The sequence below is a fragment of the Mustela nivalis genome, assembly GCF_964662115.1.
Source record: "Mustela nivalis genome assembly, chromosome: 5".
Lineage (NCBI taxonomy): Eukaryota > Metazoa > Chordata > Mammalia > Carnivora > Mustelidae > Mustela > Mustela nivalis.
In genome coordinates, this window is record NC_139024.1 from 120367399 (window position 1) to 120382535 (window position 15137).

At 55.5% G+C, this 15137-nt stretch overlaps 4 protein-coding genes across 6 annotated transcripts; 3 read left to right on the forward strand and 1 right to left on the reverse strand.

The window, feature by feature from the left end:
- Positions 1-615: 615 nt before the first annotated feature.
- GPSM3 (G protein signaling modulator 3) lies at positions 616-2744 on the forward strand. The gene is made up of 4 exons (XM_082732661.1): positions 616-1067; positions 1279-1387; positions 1607-1806; positions 2011-2744. The coding sequence occupies exons 1-4, from the start codon at positions 726-728 to the stop codon at positions 2146-2148; spliced, it is 789 nt and encodes a 262-aa protein (XP_082588787.1). The 5' UTR covers positions 616-725; the 3' UTR covers positions 2149-2744.
- On the forward strand, positions 1671-8649 carry PBX2 (PBX homeobox 2). Of its 2 annotated transcripts, none has more exons than XM_082732595.1 (9): positions 1671-1806; positions 4753-4826; positions 5061-5308; positions 5396-5586; positions 5739-5874; positions 6015-6168; positions 6534-6622; positions 6729-6815; positions 6932-8649. In XM_082732595.1, exons 2-9 carry the CDS (start codon positions 4778-4780, stop codon positions 7022-7024), a joined length of 1047 nt encoding a protein of 348 aa, XP_082588721.1. In that variant the 5' UTR covers positions 1671-1806; positions 4753-4777; the 3' UTR covers positions 7025-8649. The 2 variants fall into 2 exon arrangements, with proteins under 2 accessions (XP_082588721.1, XP_082588720.1); XM_082732594.1 differs by lacking the exon at positions 1671-1806 and adding an exon at positions 3293-3823.
- Positions 8650-9076: 427 nt separating this feature from the next.
- AGER (advanced glycosylation end-product specific receptor) lies at positions 9077-12071 on the forward strand. Of its 2 annotated transcripts, none has more exons than XM_082732596.1 (11): positions 9077-9217; positions 9403-9509; positions 9639-9831; positions 10011-10075; positions 10226-10313; positions 10411-10593; positions 10681-10808; positions 10994-11132; positions 11421-11444; positions 11551-11677; positions 11774-12071. In XM_082732596.1, the coding sequence occupies exons 1-11, from the start codon at positions 9166-9168 to the stop codon at positions 11871-11873; spliced, it is 1206 nt and encodes a 401-aa protein (XP_082588722.1). In that variant the 5' UTR covers positions 9077-9165; the 3' UTR covers positions 11874-12071. The 2 variants fall into 2 exon arrangements, with proteins under 2 accessions (XP_082588722.1, XP_082588723.1); XM_082732597.1 differs by having other exon boundaries at positions 9109-9217; positions 11799-12071.
- Positions 12072-12272: 201 nt separating this feature from the next.
- Positions 12273-14679, reverse strand: RNF5 (ring finger protein 5). The gene is made up of 6 exons (XM_082732660.1): positions 14437-14679; positions 13485-13503; positions 13277-13389; positions 13112-13166; positions 12917-13034; positions 12273-12837 (listed from the first exon to the last, which is right to left on the reverse strand). Exons 1-6 carry the CDS (start codon positions 14574-14576, stop codon positions 12740-12742), a joined length of 543 nt encoding a protein of 180 aa, XP_082588786.1. The 5' UTR covers positions 14577-14679; the 3' UTR covers positions 12273-12739.
- Positions 14680-15137: the final 458 nt, after the last annotated feature.

Sequence of the window (15137 nt, forward strand, 5' to 3'; positions counted from 1 at the left end):
TTAAAACTCCATTTTACTCTTTGAGAAACTGAGGCACAGAGATTTTATTTGCCCAAGGTCGCAAGGCATTAAATGGTAGAACCCGATCTCATCACATTTCATGCTCTAAGCCACTCAGCTGTAAACATAATAGGGCAGGTTGCCATTTAGAGGTACTAAAATATCCCTACCCTGCTCCTACCCTGGTGCCAAGCAGCCTGACCAGCACTGAGACCACACCAGGGAGGTGGTTGTCTCCCTTTTCCATTTCTGTATCCTTCATTCATGAGTAGAGGAAAGTTACCCCTGACCCTCATCTCACATTTGGTACATATCTTGTACCCTGAATAGACTGTAAGCACCTGGAGGGCAGAGATAACTATTCAACACACATTCGTCAAATAGGTACTGTGGTGTTAAAGTCACTCCTAGAGGTATATGTTTGAGGGCCCAACATCCCTGGGCCTGAGTCCTCTGCTTCCCACTGGAACCATGCCCCTCCCAGTCCCCATAAGTCTTTGGGAAGTTGGGACACAGGGGAGGGTCAAAGCCTCTATCGGGGTCCTCTTAGGAAAGGGGCCTGGGGGCGGGAGGGGGGTTTCTGAGGAGTAAAACCACTTCCTGTGTAGCTAGTTCCTGTGTTGACAGAAAGAGCTGAAGGGGAGGAGGGGAGTAGAGAGAACAGAGCCTGGGGTTGGGGGGTCAACTGAGACCCAAGATGAAAAGGCCAAGAGTCCTTCCCCATCATGAACACCCTCCACTACTGCAGCTGGAGGAGCTTTTCCCAGTCTCTGTGCTCCCCTGGGGCAAGAGAGGTCGAGCAAGCAGTTTGGGTGGGAAAAGAGAACTGGAGGAAGTTGACAGGGATGGGCGGGGCCCGTGGGGGGGGGCTGACCAGGAACCCAGCTTCCTGCTCAGTACCCAGGCATCCAGCCCCTGGCTCACCCCCACCCCTTCCAGCCCCCACTCCCCTCAGGAACCTAGGGTTCCAGCCCTCCTCCCAAATCCCAGCTACCCTTCCCCCTTCAGTTTCTCCCCCTCAGGGGATGGAGGCCGAGAGACCCCAGGAAGAAGAGGAAGATGACCAGGTGAGCTGCGCACCGGGTTGGGGAGGCTGACACTGGGAGAAAGGGAGGTGAGAGGACCTGGGACAGCAACGTAGTGACAGGGGTTTCAGGGGACTTAGAAGGGTTTGAACAAACTGAGGCAGGAACAGAGAGACACAGAGAGAAGAGATGGGCTGTTGGCCTAGCCCCCTGCCCACCACACCCAGGCTTGATTGGACCGGGTGTTTCTCAGCATCAGGGACCCCATCAGGATGAGCATGACTGGCCCCCTATGAACACCAGCACTCGGCCTTGGCGATCTGCTCCTCCGTCCCCTCCTCCTTCAGGGACCCGTCACACAGGTACCCTCATCCGACCCGGGAGCTCCCTGACCTTGATGCCCACATCCTTCCTGATCCCATTACCAAGGCCCACTCCATCCTGGGCCCTCTCCCCACCTCCTCCTGACTCCCCATTACAGCCCCTCAGCTCTGACCCCAAGTGCCTAAACACCTTGCACCACCAAAGCTCCTGTCTGCCAATTTCTCTGGGTCTCTGAACCCTACCTCTCCTTTTCCCAGCCCTGGGGCCCCGCTCCGCCTCCCTGCTCTCCCTACAGACTGAGCTCCTTCTGGATTTGGTGGCAGAGGCCCAGTCCCGCCGCCTAGAGGAGCAGAGAGCCACTTTCCACATCCCGCAGAATCCCCTAAACAGAGCCCCAGCCACACACCGGCCTCTTGAGGACAGAGAACAGCTCTACAGCACTATCCTCAGTCACCAGGTGAGACACCTACCCAAAAGGCAAGATCCACGGTTCCTGGTCTCTTGGTCCTCCCTCTCCCTAGCATCTGCCCCCTTGCCTAGCCTAGTCCCCACCATGCCCATCACAGGTATCCCCTATACCCCTTCCACCAGCCTTGGCTCCTTTCAAGGCCTGTTCCTCTTAAAACCTCACCAACACCCTCCCTCCCCTCCACTCCTCCAGTGCCAGCGGATGGAAGCCCAGCGGTCAGAGCCTCCCCTACCCCCAGGGGGACAGGAGCTCCTGGAGTTGCTGCTGAGAGTTCAGGGTGGGGGTCGAATGGAGGAGCAAAGGTCCCGGCCCCCAACACATACCTGCTGAGATTTGAGCCACCCCACCAGCCACTCCGCACTCTGGGGCTCAAAGCTGGCCAGCCCTCAACTACTGTGTGGCAGGGACACCAGAGACTGGAGGACCCAGGAGAAATCTCAATATTCATCACCCTCATCCACCTTTCCTGGGAATGGAGGGGGTGAAAGTCCTCAAAACCTGAGCATAGTCAAAGTAGGATGGTCATTTAACTCCCTCCCCTAGTGTGTGGGAGCTTGAAGCAATGAAGGAATCCCAGCCACTGAGGGACACCCTACCCCCTCCCCTGATCACAAGGAGTGGTTCTAAGTCCTGAGTTGTGGAGACATCCCCAGGGGGCAGAATCTGAGGGCTCAGGCCTCCCTATCTCCCAAGAAAAGGCAAATCTTCCAAGGTTAGGGCCTGACAGACAGTCCCACCCTCCTTCTCAGTAAGAAGACAGAGAGGGCACTGTAAAGAGACCATTCTCCCACCCACCACCAGCACCCCCAGCCCCAGGATGCGGGGTCTACAGGCTGTGAATGGACACTTAGTACTCCGCCCCCTGCCTCCCCACGGCTGCTCTGAGTCTGATGTTTTGGTTGTATGAATAAATGTAATTCTCCCAACTGAAGAAGACTGGTGTTTGGGGCTGCGGTGGGGAGGGAGGGGCAGTGGGGGGGCGGGGGAGAGGAAGGTGAGGCCGGAGGCCGCCTCTCTCCCTAGTCTGGCGAGAGGCCAGCTCCCCTCCCTGGCTGGTTAATTACTGGCTCATTAAGCAGCGGCTGGAGACCTCCCTAATTATACTCCCCCCACCCCCCTCTCCTGGTTTTAATTAAGTAGAACAGGGAGGGGAATCATTAGGACAAGAAATATGAACTGAGCTGTCTGTGAACCCAGGCATTCTAGCGGCCAGAGGCCACAAAACCTAGATCCCTGATTCGGAACCCAGGCGGCGGTCCCCTAGCCCCAACAAGCCCCGCTTTCCAGACCGACGACTTGCAGCCCGGTTGCCTTCGCATATTTTCCCCGTAGGTCCAGTCTCCTCCCCTCGCCCCCTCTTCCCTCTCCCCTCCTCCACTCGGTCCCAGTTCCTCTGCTTCTGTGTGTCTCTCTCCGCCCCCAGCTCCTCCCTGTTCCTCCTCTCTTCTCCCCTCCTCTTCCTCCCCGGCTCCCCTCCCCCAGCCTCCCTCCCTCGCTCCCCCTCTCCTCCCTCCTCCCTCTCTCTCTCACACACACCCCCGCTTGGGCCTCCTCTCTCTCCGGCTCCATTTTCTCCGCCGCCGGGGGCCGGGGTCTCCTGTGGGGGGCCCAGCGGTACCCCAGGTCTCCCTTCAGGCCGGGGGTGAACCTCCGAGGGAGCCGGGAGGGGAGAAACGGGTGGGGTTGGGGCGGAGGGAGCAGCGGCCCCACCGAGTTTGGGGGGGGGGAGTAACCAGGCGGGGGAGGGCGGAGCAGGGAGGGGGCCTCAGGGCCCCCCCCCAACTATGGACGAGCGGCTGCTGGGGCCGCCCCCTCCAGGCGGGGGCCGGGGGGGCCTGGGATTGGTGGGTGGGGAGCCTGGGGGCCCTGGCGAGCCTCCCGGCGGCGGAGACCCCGGTGGGGGTAACGGGGGGGTCCCGGGAGGCCGAGGGAAGCAAGACATCGGGGACATTCTGCAGCAGATAATGACCATCACCGACCAGAGCCTGGATGAGGCCCAGGCCAAGTGAGTGCCCCCACCCCGGGACCCTACACAGACCCAGCAGAAGCCCCATTCACAAGCTCTGAATCTTTTGGGAATCCCCACCCCCACCCCCCCACTCCAGGACCCTCTCCAGGATCCTACAGCTCTCTTCTCTCCTTACTCCTGTTAGTCCTGAGATAAGCCATCCCTCTCAAACCTCCCTTCACCACCAGACCCTGAAACCTTCAAAGAGGGGAGCCCAGGGTGGTCTCACTGCCCACCCACCCCCCACCTCTCACTGACCCCTGTACCGCCCTGGAACATCCTTCTACCTCCAGAACCCTGCCCTGGCTTTGAGACTAAGAAACTGCTATGCTGTCTGTGTTCCTAACTCTCCACCCAGCCCACCCCCATCTTCTCCAGACCTGGGTCCATCCCAGAGCTCCTACCACTCCTCTCCACCACTTGCCCACCCTCCCAAGGGTCCTCATCCAACCCTTAGCCCTTGCTCAGCCAGACACTAGGAGCATCAGAGCCTCCTGCCTTGGTCAGTCCCAGGACCCCCCATACGCATCTGTATTGAAATCCCCAGCCCCGTCTCTGGCACCTCAAACTCTGACTCTTCTCACAGTCTCCATCTCCTTTCATCTGAAATCTACCTAGTCACTCTCAAGTTGGCAGTCACCCCAAAATTTCCCTTTGTCCCCTTCTAGGCCCATTTCCCATAGCCCCGTGTGTGCTTGTGGTGCCTTTATCTTGCTGCCTGCACCTTCCCCCCCATCTTCCTAAAGCCAAATTCCCCACATCTCCACATTCCAGGAGCTGTCTCCCCGCTCAACTCCGTCATGTCCCCACCCCCACCTTCTACCTCCCTTCTTGTTCCCAGGCTCCCCCTCACCCTCATGGTACCCCCATCCCGCCCCACCTCTGTTCTTGTAGCTTCTCAACTATTCTTTCCCTTTCCCCCCAAGGAAACACGCCCTTAACTGCCACCGCATGAAGCCTGCTCTCTTTAGTGTCTTGTGCGAAATCAAGGAGAAAACCGGTATGTGAGTCCCCCTCTGATTCCTCACCTCTGGGGACTGAACTCTGTCCTTTAGAGGGCTCAGGCCGAGTTTGACATTTCGGGGCACTGAGGACAGTAGGGGTTAGGGAAGTTGCTAAGGGAAAATGGGGAGGGAACCAAAGCCTAGAAACGTGGGTCTCCAGGAGACACCAGGAGGGCTACGAGCTGGCTGTGGGTTCCCTGGGTCCTTAAGTTCACTCGCCTGCATGCTAGGCCTCAGCATTCGAAGCTCCCAAGAGGAGGAGCCGGTGGACCCACAGCTGATGCGCCTGGACAACATGCTTCTGGCAGAGGGTGTGGCTGGGCCTGAGAAAGGGGGGGGCTCTGCTGCAGCAGCTGCAGCCGCCGCAGCCTCGGGGGGCGGCGTGTCCCCTGACAACTCCATCGAACACTCCGACTATCGTAGCAAACTTGCCCAAATCCGCCACATCTACCACTCGGAGCTGGAGAAGTATGAGCAGGTGAGGAGACCAAGCTGGTGTGGGTGAGAGGACAGGGCATCCCAAAACCAGAGGTCCCCTCCTCACAGCCCCTGGCGCCCACTGCAGGCATGTAACGAGTTCACGACGCACGTCATGAACCTGCTGAGGGAACAGAGCCGCACGCGGCCTGTGGCTCCCAAGGAGATGGAGCGCATGGTGAGCATCATCCACCGAAAGTTCAGTGCCATCCAGATGCAGCTCAAGCAGAGCACCTGTGAGGCTGTCATGATCCTGCGTTCCCGCTTCTTGGATGCCAGGTGGGGCTCCTTCCCCCCACTTTTCCCAGCCTCAGGGCCATTGGCTCACACACAACACGGTGCTTCATGGCAGCGGCGCCCTCTAGAGTGGTGCAAGACAGACGCCCTGCTGGGAGAGCAGCCGCCTCACCACCATTCTCCTTCTTCTGTAGACGCAAACGCCGCAACTTCAGCAAACAGGCCACTGAGGTCCTCAACGAGTACTTCTACTCCCACCTGAGTAACCCGTATCCTAGTGAGGAGGCTAAGGAGGAGCTTGCCAAGAAGTGTGGGATCACTGTTTCTCAGGTATGGGGTGGGACTCAGGGCCATGATGTGGTGTTCAGGTTAAAAGCTCTCTGATCAACTGACTGAGGCCGTTACGGGGGGCGGAGGGTTGTGGGGGGAAGGTCTGCACCTGACCCTCCTTTCTGCTCCATGCCTCACAGGTCTCCAACTGGTTTGGCAACAAGCGGATCCGCTATAAGAAAAATATTGGAAAGTTCCAAGAGGAGGCCAACATCTATGCCGTCAAGACTGCCGTGTCAGTCACCCAGGGGGGCCACAGCCGCACCAGCTCCCCGACACCCCCTTCCTCTGCAGGTGGACCCCGCTGCCATCCTGGCTGGTTCTCTTGCACACTTCCGGCCTTTGTTCCCACTTCCTATCTAGACAGGATCCCAGCAGAGAGGGGGCCTTTTGGGATGAGAGGGAACTAGCTGAGATGGGGTGGAGATGTCAGGGGACAAAGGCCAGTCCAGCAAAGTAACTGTCTTCCAGCAAGTGGCCAGGGAGGGAGGGGGAGGCTCAGACACAGCCTGCCCCTGAGTGTTGCTGTGTCTTAGGGATAAGTTGTGTATAGCAGCACACTCCCAGAACTAGTTCAGAGGGCTTTTTGGAAACACAGGACTGTGGTGAGTCTCAGGCTCTGTTAGACTCTTCCCTAATACCCTCTCTGCTCCCTTAAGGCTCTGGCGGCTCTTTCAATCTCTCAGGATCTGGAGACATGTTTCTGGGGATGCCCGGGCTCAACGGAGATTCCTATTCTGCTTCCCAGGTCAGGTGGCCCGTCTCCCCTCGACCAGGGCTTGCCCAAACTCGGTTTCCTGCTCTCCAGGGTATGAGACTCCTCACCATGTCCTGCCCTTCTTTGCTGCCTGCAGGTGGAATCACTCCGACACTCAATGGGGCCAGGGGGCTACGGGGATAACCTTGGGGGAGGCCAGATGTACAGCCCTCGGGAAATGAGGGTGAGTGAACACCTGACGCTCCCTTTGTCCACCTCTCACCTGGACAGGATGGCTTTCCTCTGGCCGTGTTGTCTCCCACACTGGATTTCCCTGCCCTAACCTCTCTCTTTTTCTAGGCAAATGGTGGCTGGCAGGAGGCTGTAACCCCATCCTCAGTGACATCTCCGACAGAGGGACCAGGGAGCGTTCACTCTGACACTTCCAACTGATCTTGCCCCTTAGGGCCACAGGGGTGGGGGCTCACAAGGCGACTCTTGAAGAGGACGCAGGCATCCAGAGGACAAACCCCAGACACAGGAGAAGCACAAGACAGAGAAGGGCAAATGGGGTCATCCCTTCCCTGACCAGACTCTCCAGTGCTGGGGGTACTGACTACATGGCAGGGAAAATGGGGTCCCCTAAGGGGAAAGTGGGGTCTCAACCCCTTTTTTCCTTTGTCTTTCTTCTCTCCCTTTCTCTCACACATACACCACACACTCAGAATTCTGTTGTTCAGATTGCTTTCCCTTTGCTCTACCTGCCATACTATATTTCATTTCTGTATCTTTCTCTGGGCTCCCCCACTCTTCCCTCCTCTACCCGACTTAACCTGCTCTGGGATCTGTGGAGAAGCCAGCCCTGCCTGACCAGAGATGCCAAAACTGGGGACACTCCTGGACAGAGGATATGGGCCATGAACTCTGTGCCTCCCCACCCCTGCCCCTCCAGATGGCTTTATTACCTCATACGCAGCTCATCTTAAACCAATAGAATCGCTCGGTGGACGAGAGTGTCTGACTCAGATATCTACCTCGGAGGGAGTTTCTGCTACTTTAGGGAATTGTTGACTGGGCTTTGGGGTTTTGTTTTTGTTTTGTTTTGTTTTGTTTCTTAAAGGAAAGAAACGAAACCCTGGGATCCATCTGTACTATCTGAATTTTTTGTTTTGTTATTGGTTCTTAATTTTTAGTTTGGGGAAGTAGATGTTTTTATAAATATATTGGTTTTGTTTTTGTTTTAATTTCTTACTTCCCCACGTTAGGGGTGATAGCCGAAGGGGTCGTAAGAGAAAGGGGAACAAATAGAACTTGTAAAGAGGCCCACCTGGCTCCAGTCCCATCCATCAGAAAGTATGCTTAGCAGGGCCCCAAGCCTGCCCCCCTAAAATGACTTAGGTATTTTTGCTTGTATGATCACTTAAGTGTTCTTTGCTTATGCAGGCAGCTCTCTGCTGCATTTGATGTGGAGGTAGTCAGGGGCTTGTTCTGCTGACCTATCCCCTTCTCCCCCCACATACAAACACGGCACCCCTGGGCAGGGCTGGACTCAGTAGTTTTGAGGAAGAGCCACCTTCCCCTGTGAGTGACACGTCTTTAAATCTTTTTAAACTACTCTTTGCAGACTGGAGGGGAAAGAATGGGGAAGGGGTTATTGCCAAATATGGTGAATGTGGGTTGGGGTACCTGTATGTGTATCTCCCTCAACTTCCCCAGAAATGAGGCATTTTTTTTTCTCAGTTCAAAATCAAGAGGGTGGGGAGAGAGAAGAGGGAGATTACAAAAAGCCAAGTATGGGGGAAAGTAAAATCACCCATGTCCTATTCTTGGCCAAAAACCTACCAGCTGAGCCCCTCAAACATCCTCAGGATTTTACAAGACTGTCCTAGTGAGGAAACCTCTCCTGTCTAAGATCCAGGCAGGACTGGAAGGGAGCAGATTGGATGGGTGTATGATGGGTGGTGGGCAGGATGAATGGGTTGGGGGCAGTTCTCTCCTCACTTGTAAACTTGTAGTTTCACAGAAAAGGAAAAAAAAAACACGCAGTTTTAAATAAAGAAATTTCTTTTTTCCCTGGGTTTAGTTGAGCATTATTTTCAAAAACATAAGAAACCCCAGAACAAAATCTGTCTCTCATAAAACCCCACACAGGTGTTTCCCCCGACTCCTCCCAGCCTTCCCCTCGCCACCCAGGTCCCACGGTTCACCTTCAACCCTCCCCAAGGGCAACAGCCAGGCCTGAACCCTGTCGTCCAGCAACCTTACCTAAGCCATATGGGCTCCAGTTCATCCACCAGGCAAGCCCTCAGTAGACAGAGTTGGGGTCCTGAGTAATGAGAAATTCTAGGAGGTACACCCCCCCCTCCCACCGTGGATATGGCTGTGCCTGGAGACCGGCAGTGCCTAAGGGTGGGGTGATCATTGTTTCTCCTCCTACCTGAAGGACTCTTGTCCAAGCAGCATGAATTCCTAGCATTCCCTGTGGCGGGACAGGACGGGAAGATGGGGGTAGAGGAGAGGGTGCAAGCCCCACCTAGGGCGGTGGCCACAGCAGTGAGGGGCAGACAGAGCCAGGAGCCTGGGAAGGAAGCAGGATGGCAGCAGGGGCAGCAGCAGGAGCCTGGATGCTGGTCCTCAGTCTGTGGGGTGAGCCATTCCCCCCCCCACACCAATCCTCCCCGTAGAAAGCATTTCATCCCACTCCCCAAATCTGCCCAGAACTTTGTGGAACCTGGCATTGCTTTTCAAGCTCCCTCACCCATCTTAACCTCCCCTAGTTTTGTTAGCCTCTCCCTTCCTTCCTACCCCTCCACCATTGTACTGTCTCCCAGGGGCAGTAGTAGGCGATCGAAACATCACGGCCCGGATTGGGAAGCCACTGGTGCTGAACTGTAGGGGAGCCCCCAAGAAACCACCCCAACAGCTAGAATGGAAACTGGTAAGCAGGTCTCCTGCCACAGTTTCCCTGCTTCCAGAGACCAGGAATGATTCCCTTCCCCACCTCCCTGTCTCATGAGTCCTTTCCCAAAGGACTCGCACTGTTCAGGCCCCTCTCCTCTGTCCTCAGAACACAGGTCGCACAGAAGCTTGGAAGGTCCTGTCTCCCGAGGGAGACTCCTGGGATAGCGTGGCTCGAGTGCTCCCCAATGGTTCCCTCCTCCTGCCAGCAGTAGGGATCCAGGATGAGGGGACTTTCCGGTGTCAGGCAACAAGCAGGAATGGAAAGGAGATGAGGTCCGCCTACCAAGTCCGAGTCTACCGTAAGAGTTCCAGGACCTTCTCCATGGCCCACCTCTCATCTAAGGAAAAGCCTTTAACCCCAGCCCTTGATTCCTTGGCCCTGGTGTGGGAGAACCTGTGACTTCAGCTGCCCTAGATCCTACACCCGCGTGTGAGTCTTCAAAGCTGCAGCCTCTGACTGAAATTTTCCTTCCTTCAGAGATTCCTGGGAAGCCAGAAATTGTCTCTCCTGCCTCTGAACTCATGCCTGGTGTACCCAATAAGGTAGCAGAAGGTGGGGGGGGGGGGGAGTAGAAAGCAGTCCTAAGAAGAGGAAGGGGAGTGTAAGTTCTGTGTGTGTGTGTGTGTGTGTGTGTGTGTGTGTTGTGTGTAGTCTCTTATTTTCAAAGATAATGAAGGTCACTCTTTCCCCAGGTGGGGACATGTGTGTCCGAGGGGGGCTATCCTGCAGGGACTCTTAATTGGCATTCAGACGGGAAACTCCTCATACCTGATGGCAAAGGTAAGTCCCAAAGTCTCCCCTCCCAGCTGCTTTCTTTCTGATCCCTCTCCCACACCCACCCTGGGATATCTTGCCTTACCCTCCCCTCCCTGCACAGGAGTGTCTGTGCTGGAAGAGACCACGAGACACCCTCAGACAGGGCTTTTCACACTCCAGTCGGCGCTGATGGTGACCCCAGCCTGGGGAGGAGCTCCCCACCTCACCTTCTCCTGTAGCTTCAGCCCTGGACTTCCCCGGCGTCGAGCCCTACACACAGCCTCCATCCAGCTCAGAGTCTGGGGTGAGTAGAGACCCTCAGGGAAGAGGAAAGCCCATGGCCACTAGGACCACACAGGTATAACTCTCAACTTCATGCCCTCTGCCCCAGAGCCTGTGCCTCCAGAGGTCCGAGTGATGATACAGCCAGAAGGTGGAAAACTAGTTCGTGGTGGTACTGTGACCCTGACCTGTGAAACCCCTGCCCAGTCCTCCCTTCAGATCCACTGGATCAAGGATGTGAGTGACTTGGGGAGGGGGCTGGGAAGTAGAGAGACACATCACTGGCAATGAGAATAGGAGGCTCACGGAGAGGCTGGCAAGGAGTTGGGAAAGACAACCGAGTACTTGAGGATGTAAAGACAAAGACAGAAGTATGGGATGTGTGGAGATTTTATAAGTCTCTGTCCCCCTTCCACCCCCAGGGCATACCCCTGCACCTTGCCCCCAGCCCTGTGCTGCTTCTCAGTGATGTGGAGTTTGACGATGAGGGAAGCTACAGCTGTGTGGCCACCTATCCCAGCCATGGGCCCCAGGAAAGCCCGGCTATCCGTGTCGTCATAGGTGAGAAAAACCTCTCTCCGAACCCCAGGGATCCTGGGGCTGGGTTAAGGGACAGTGCAGATACCAGTTCCCTAGCCCAACCTGGCACTGTCTCCAAGAACCACACCACTCCTCCTTGGTTCACCCACATCCAGGCCTCCTCTGCCCCACCCAAACTCTCCTGAGAGAGCAGCCCAGCTGTTCCCTCTCTCCTCTCAAGAAAGGGGAAGACTCAATCAGGGCTCCCACTAATAGCCTTCTCTCAAATTTAGACCTTCCCTTCTAAATTGCTCTGACTTTGCCTTTCAGAAGCAGAGGAGGAGCCCATCGCAGGTGAGGGGTTGGAAGCAGAGGGCCCCAACGGGACTTGGGGATGGGTGGTCAACAAGAAAGGAATGGTGAGTGGTGGGGGCCCTCACTTCTCCCCATCTCTCTACAGGCTCTGTGGAAGGGCAGGGACTGGGAACTGTAGCCCTGGCCCTGGGGATCCTGGGAGGCCTGGGGGTCGCTGCCCTGCTCATTGGGGCCATCATGTGGCGAAGACAGCGACCCCGAAGAGAGGAAAGGTGAGTGAGAAAGCCAAACAGCTCAGACTTAGGACCACCAGGCAGCAAGGAGGGGTGTGGGGGCATGAATGACGGAGCGCTAGAAACCATGTGCAGAATTCTCCCCAATCCCCCTCCCCAGGAAGGCCCCAGAAAACCAGGAGGAGGAGGAGGAGCGCGCAGAGCTGAATCAGTCAGAGGAGCCAGAGGCAGCTGAGAGCGGTGCAGCCGGGCCCTGAGGGGTGACAGCTAGACCCCATCTGTCAGCCCCCTTTTCTCCCCCCGCCCCCAGCTGCTCTGTCCTGGCCTCAGAGCACTTTCCCCTATATAACCTGTACCCCACCTCACCAAACTTGCTTCCACAACCAGAGCCTCCCATAGTGATAAGTAAACACCTTGCCTATTTGCTCTCGTGCACATGTCTGTCTGTGTGTGTGTGAGACAGTGAGTGTGTGTGAGACACCCTCACCCCCTGAATCCTTGAGAGTCTTGAAGAAGAGGGGCTCACCCTCACACCTCCCCATACCACACAGATATTTACTCAGTTGGGGATAAGATGCTCCTGTCCTGGAAGGAAGGAGGAAAGGACAAAAGTGGGCAGAGCTCCCATCAATAGATCTCACCTTGTTTATTGAATTTATAATAAAGGAGGTAGTGAGGGGAAGAAAGCACTTAGAGGCAGAAACCATATTAGACAATAGGGAGAGAAAAATTAAGTTAAATCAACAGGGGGAAGGTAGGGGAGAGTCAGAGGGAGCCTTGTTCATCTTTCAACATCAAATCAGTAAAAGTGGGGGAAAGCAAAGGATCAGGAGAGAGAAGAAACAGACATCCTCTTCTGTCTGTCCTCCTGTCCCAGAGGTGGGAGTTATGATGCTACTCAGTGAGTTCAAAGCAGAAGGTTCTCCCATACTCTGCACAGATGTCACTCCTCCTACCCACAGCCTCCTAAAAAGTAGCCGTGGCCTTAGCCAATAGAAAGGGAGGAGCTGGGGAAGGAGGGGCCAGGAGTAAGGAAAGGTCAGCAAGGACCCCCAATACTGATTCTCCTCTGGCTGGAGGTGGGCAGGAAGGAGACAAAGCTCAAATACTGAGCAGCCAGAAAAAGAAGAAGATGGCGAGAAACAGGAAGAGGGAGTCCTGCCAGCTGGAGGCCGGGTGACCCTGTCCCAGATCCACACCTGTAGGAGAGAGGAAAGCTGTGGAAGAAGCATCCACTCCTAGGTTGGGAAGGGGCCTGAGCTGAGGGAAGGCTCTTACCTGTACCCCGATGGAATGGCTCATGAGAGTTGAAGACGGTGGTGAAAAAGCCAAAAGGAAAAGCACCAACACCAAATGAGAAGTGAAAGCCCCCGGTATCTCCAAATGACTGGAATCCCTACAGGAGGTGGACAAAGTCAGAGGAGAACTGGGCAGGTCTTTGGCAGGGAAGTAACACAATTAGACAAGACTCACCCCTCTGCTTTCCGGGGCTGGTCGCTGGCCCTGGGGGCGGGGTGGAGTTTTCAATCTGAAGGACAGGAGAGGGGTTAGCAATGAGAAACCATCTCTTCCCTTCCACACCCCACTCCCAGGGCAGAAGCCCTCCATCTTCCCTCAGTAACACCCCCTCTCTCTCACCTGGGGTCCTGGGACTTCTGGCTCCCTCGCCCATAAAGAGGAACAACCTTTTCTCTGCTGATCCCAGCTTTACACACTGGGCACTCCTGCCGCTCTGGCCGCGTCTCCAGCCACTGAGGGAGAAAATGAAGTGGTTTCCAGTTCACAGCAGGGTCTTTCAACTCCTCAGACCTCCCCATTTCCCTCTTCATCTCCTCTGAGTACGCACCTGATGAAGACAGGGCCAACTGGATGGGGGGAAAAAAAGAAGGTCAAACTAGCTACAGAAAAGACAGACACAGACCCAACCTCACAAGAGTCTGATCTCACCCCCTCTTCCCAGGTATTCCCTGTTTCTTTTCCTTTTCTTTACAATTTCTACCATGCCAGCTAGTCTGGCTTTCCTGCTTCTCTGATTTCTCTGATCTTACAACATGTAAAGTAATATCCATCCTCAACATGCTCAACCCTCTCCTCTCCCCCTACACACACACACACACACACACACACACACACACACACACGCATGCACTCACGCACCCATCTCCTCCTCCCTTCTCTGCCTTTTGACTTAAGTTTTCAGGTCTCTTCAAACAAGGCTTTCCAGATCTCCTCTTTCAGCCCCCAGCCCCATCCTTGTCCCTATCACTCCCAAACAATTTTTTCCTCTCTTCTAGGCTCAATAATGTCCCCATTTCCACCATCCTTTAACTTCTTAGGATTGCCCCTTCAGTGCCCTTGTTCTCGGGTTTGTCATACCACTCCCTATCAACATCTCGCCTGAATGTGATCCCACATTCCCTAGGTGTCCCCTACCCACCCCTAATCTTTGAGTCTAATCTATTAACAGCTTACAACTCTGTACAGCTTAGACCTCTCACATTCTCGGGTCTCACCTGTTACAGATGTGCTGTGACGCCCACCCCGCCCCAAATCCTCTTAACACACCATACATACCCCCCAGCTCCTAGTTCCTATGACTCTCCGTCCCACGAGTCTCCTCTGTACAGATATGACTCTCTGGCCCACACAGACCCAAAGAGACCTAAGTCCCCTCCTCGGGCCTCACCGATGTGAATGTGCCCTCCGATTATCTGTATAATTGTATGCCACCCCGCCCACAACCCCACCCCCCGAGTAAGGAGGTGAGCCCTTCTTTTCTCCCCCTCCCGGATCCTCACCAGTACAGGTGGCCACACACACTGACCACAGCTTCCCGAGCAGTCTCCAAACATATATTACATTCGAAGGTCGCGCCCGCCCCGCCCCGCTCGCGGTTTGGCCCTTCGGGGCCCCCGTCCTCATCCTCTGCTGCTGCCATGGCCAGTTCTGTTTCGCCTTCACGTACCCCTTAATCCCCCAAAAACACACACACACGCCCCAACAACGAGAAACCGCCTCCAACCCACGGTCGTTGGGCGGGCTCCAAACACTCCAAGCACTATTGGCTTGAGTGACTGACAATCACACAGTTCAAAAGAAAGGATTGGTCCAAAGTGTAGGGGCGAGGTTTGCGCCGTCCTGCCCTTGCACAATGCTCATTGGCTAATACAGTCTCAGTCAGTGTGCAACGCGAACGGATTGGTAACAATTCGACACGTGCCGTCGCACGACCAGGGGGAGCTTTATTCGTCTGATTAGCTGCCAATCATAACCAAAGACCAAAAGCAATTGGTTCGGGGCTACACAGGCCTCGCCTACTCTAAGTTGCCTTTCTTTCCTTCACGTCCCCTTTCAGAGAATGTCTGGAATCCTATTGGACTTTGGAGTGTAGGGCTCCAGAGCACTTGATTGGCTGGAACTCGACGGAAAATGGTGGTTAGGTAAAATGCGCGTGCGTAGCAGCCGGCGGGAAGGGGTGGCCCAATCCCGTGATGGTTGA

Excerpts from the sequence above, each read along its gene's own strand:
- GPSM3 (XM_082732661.1), top strand. The coding sequence starts at position 726 with ATGAACACCCTCCACTACTGCAGCTGGAGGAGCTTTTCCCAGTCTCTG. Across the intron at positions 1,068-1,278 it reads AAGAAGAGGAAGATGACCAG|CATCAGGGACCCCATCAGGA; the intron begins GTGAGCTGCGCA and ends GGTGTTTCTCAG. Across the intron at positions 1,388-1,606 it reads TTCAGGGACCCGTCACACAG|CCCTGGGGCCCCGCTCCGCC; the intron begins GTACCCTCATCC and ends TCCTTTTCCCAG.
- RNF5 (XM_082732660.1), bottom strand. The coding sequence starts at position 14,576 with ATGGCAGCAGCAGAGGATGAGGACGGGGGCCCCGAAGGGCCAAACCGC. Across the intron at positions 13,167-13,276 it reads CAGAAGTCCCAGGACCCCAG|ATTGAAAACTCCACCCCGCC; the intron begins GTGAGAGAGAGG and ends CCTGTCCTTCAG. Across the intron at positions 12,838-12,916 it reads GCCATTCCATCGGGGTACAG|GTGTGGATCTGGGACAGGGT; the intron begins GTAAGAGCCTTC and ends TCTCTCCTACAG.
- AGER (XM_082732596.1), top strand. The coding sequence starts at position 9,166 with ATGGCAGCAGGGGCAGCAGCAGGAGCCTGGATGCTGGTCCTCAGTCTG. Across the intron at positions 9,510-9,638 it reads AACAGCTAGAATGGAAACTG|AACACAGGTCGCACAGAAGC; the intron begins GTAAGCAGGTCT and ends CTCTGTCCTCAG. Across the intron at positions 10,314-10,410 it reads CCTCATACCTGATGGCAAAG|GAGTGTCTGTGCTGGAAGAG; the intron begins GTAAGTCCCAAA and ends CTCCCTGCACAG.
- PBX2 (XM_082732594.1), top strand. The coding sequence starts at position 3,603 with ATGGACGAGCGGCTGCTGGGGCCGCCCCCTCCAGGCGGGGGCCGGGGG. Across the intron at positions 4,827-5,060 it reads CGAAATCAAGGAGAAAACCG|GCCTCAGCATTCGAAGCTCC; the intron begins GTATGTGAGTCC and ends CCTGCATGCTAG. Across the intron at positions 5,587-5,738 it reads TCCCGCTTCTTGGATGCCAG|ACGCAAACGCCGCAACTTCA; the intron begins GTGGGGCTCCTT and ends CTTCTTCTGTAG.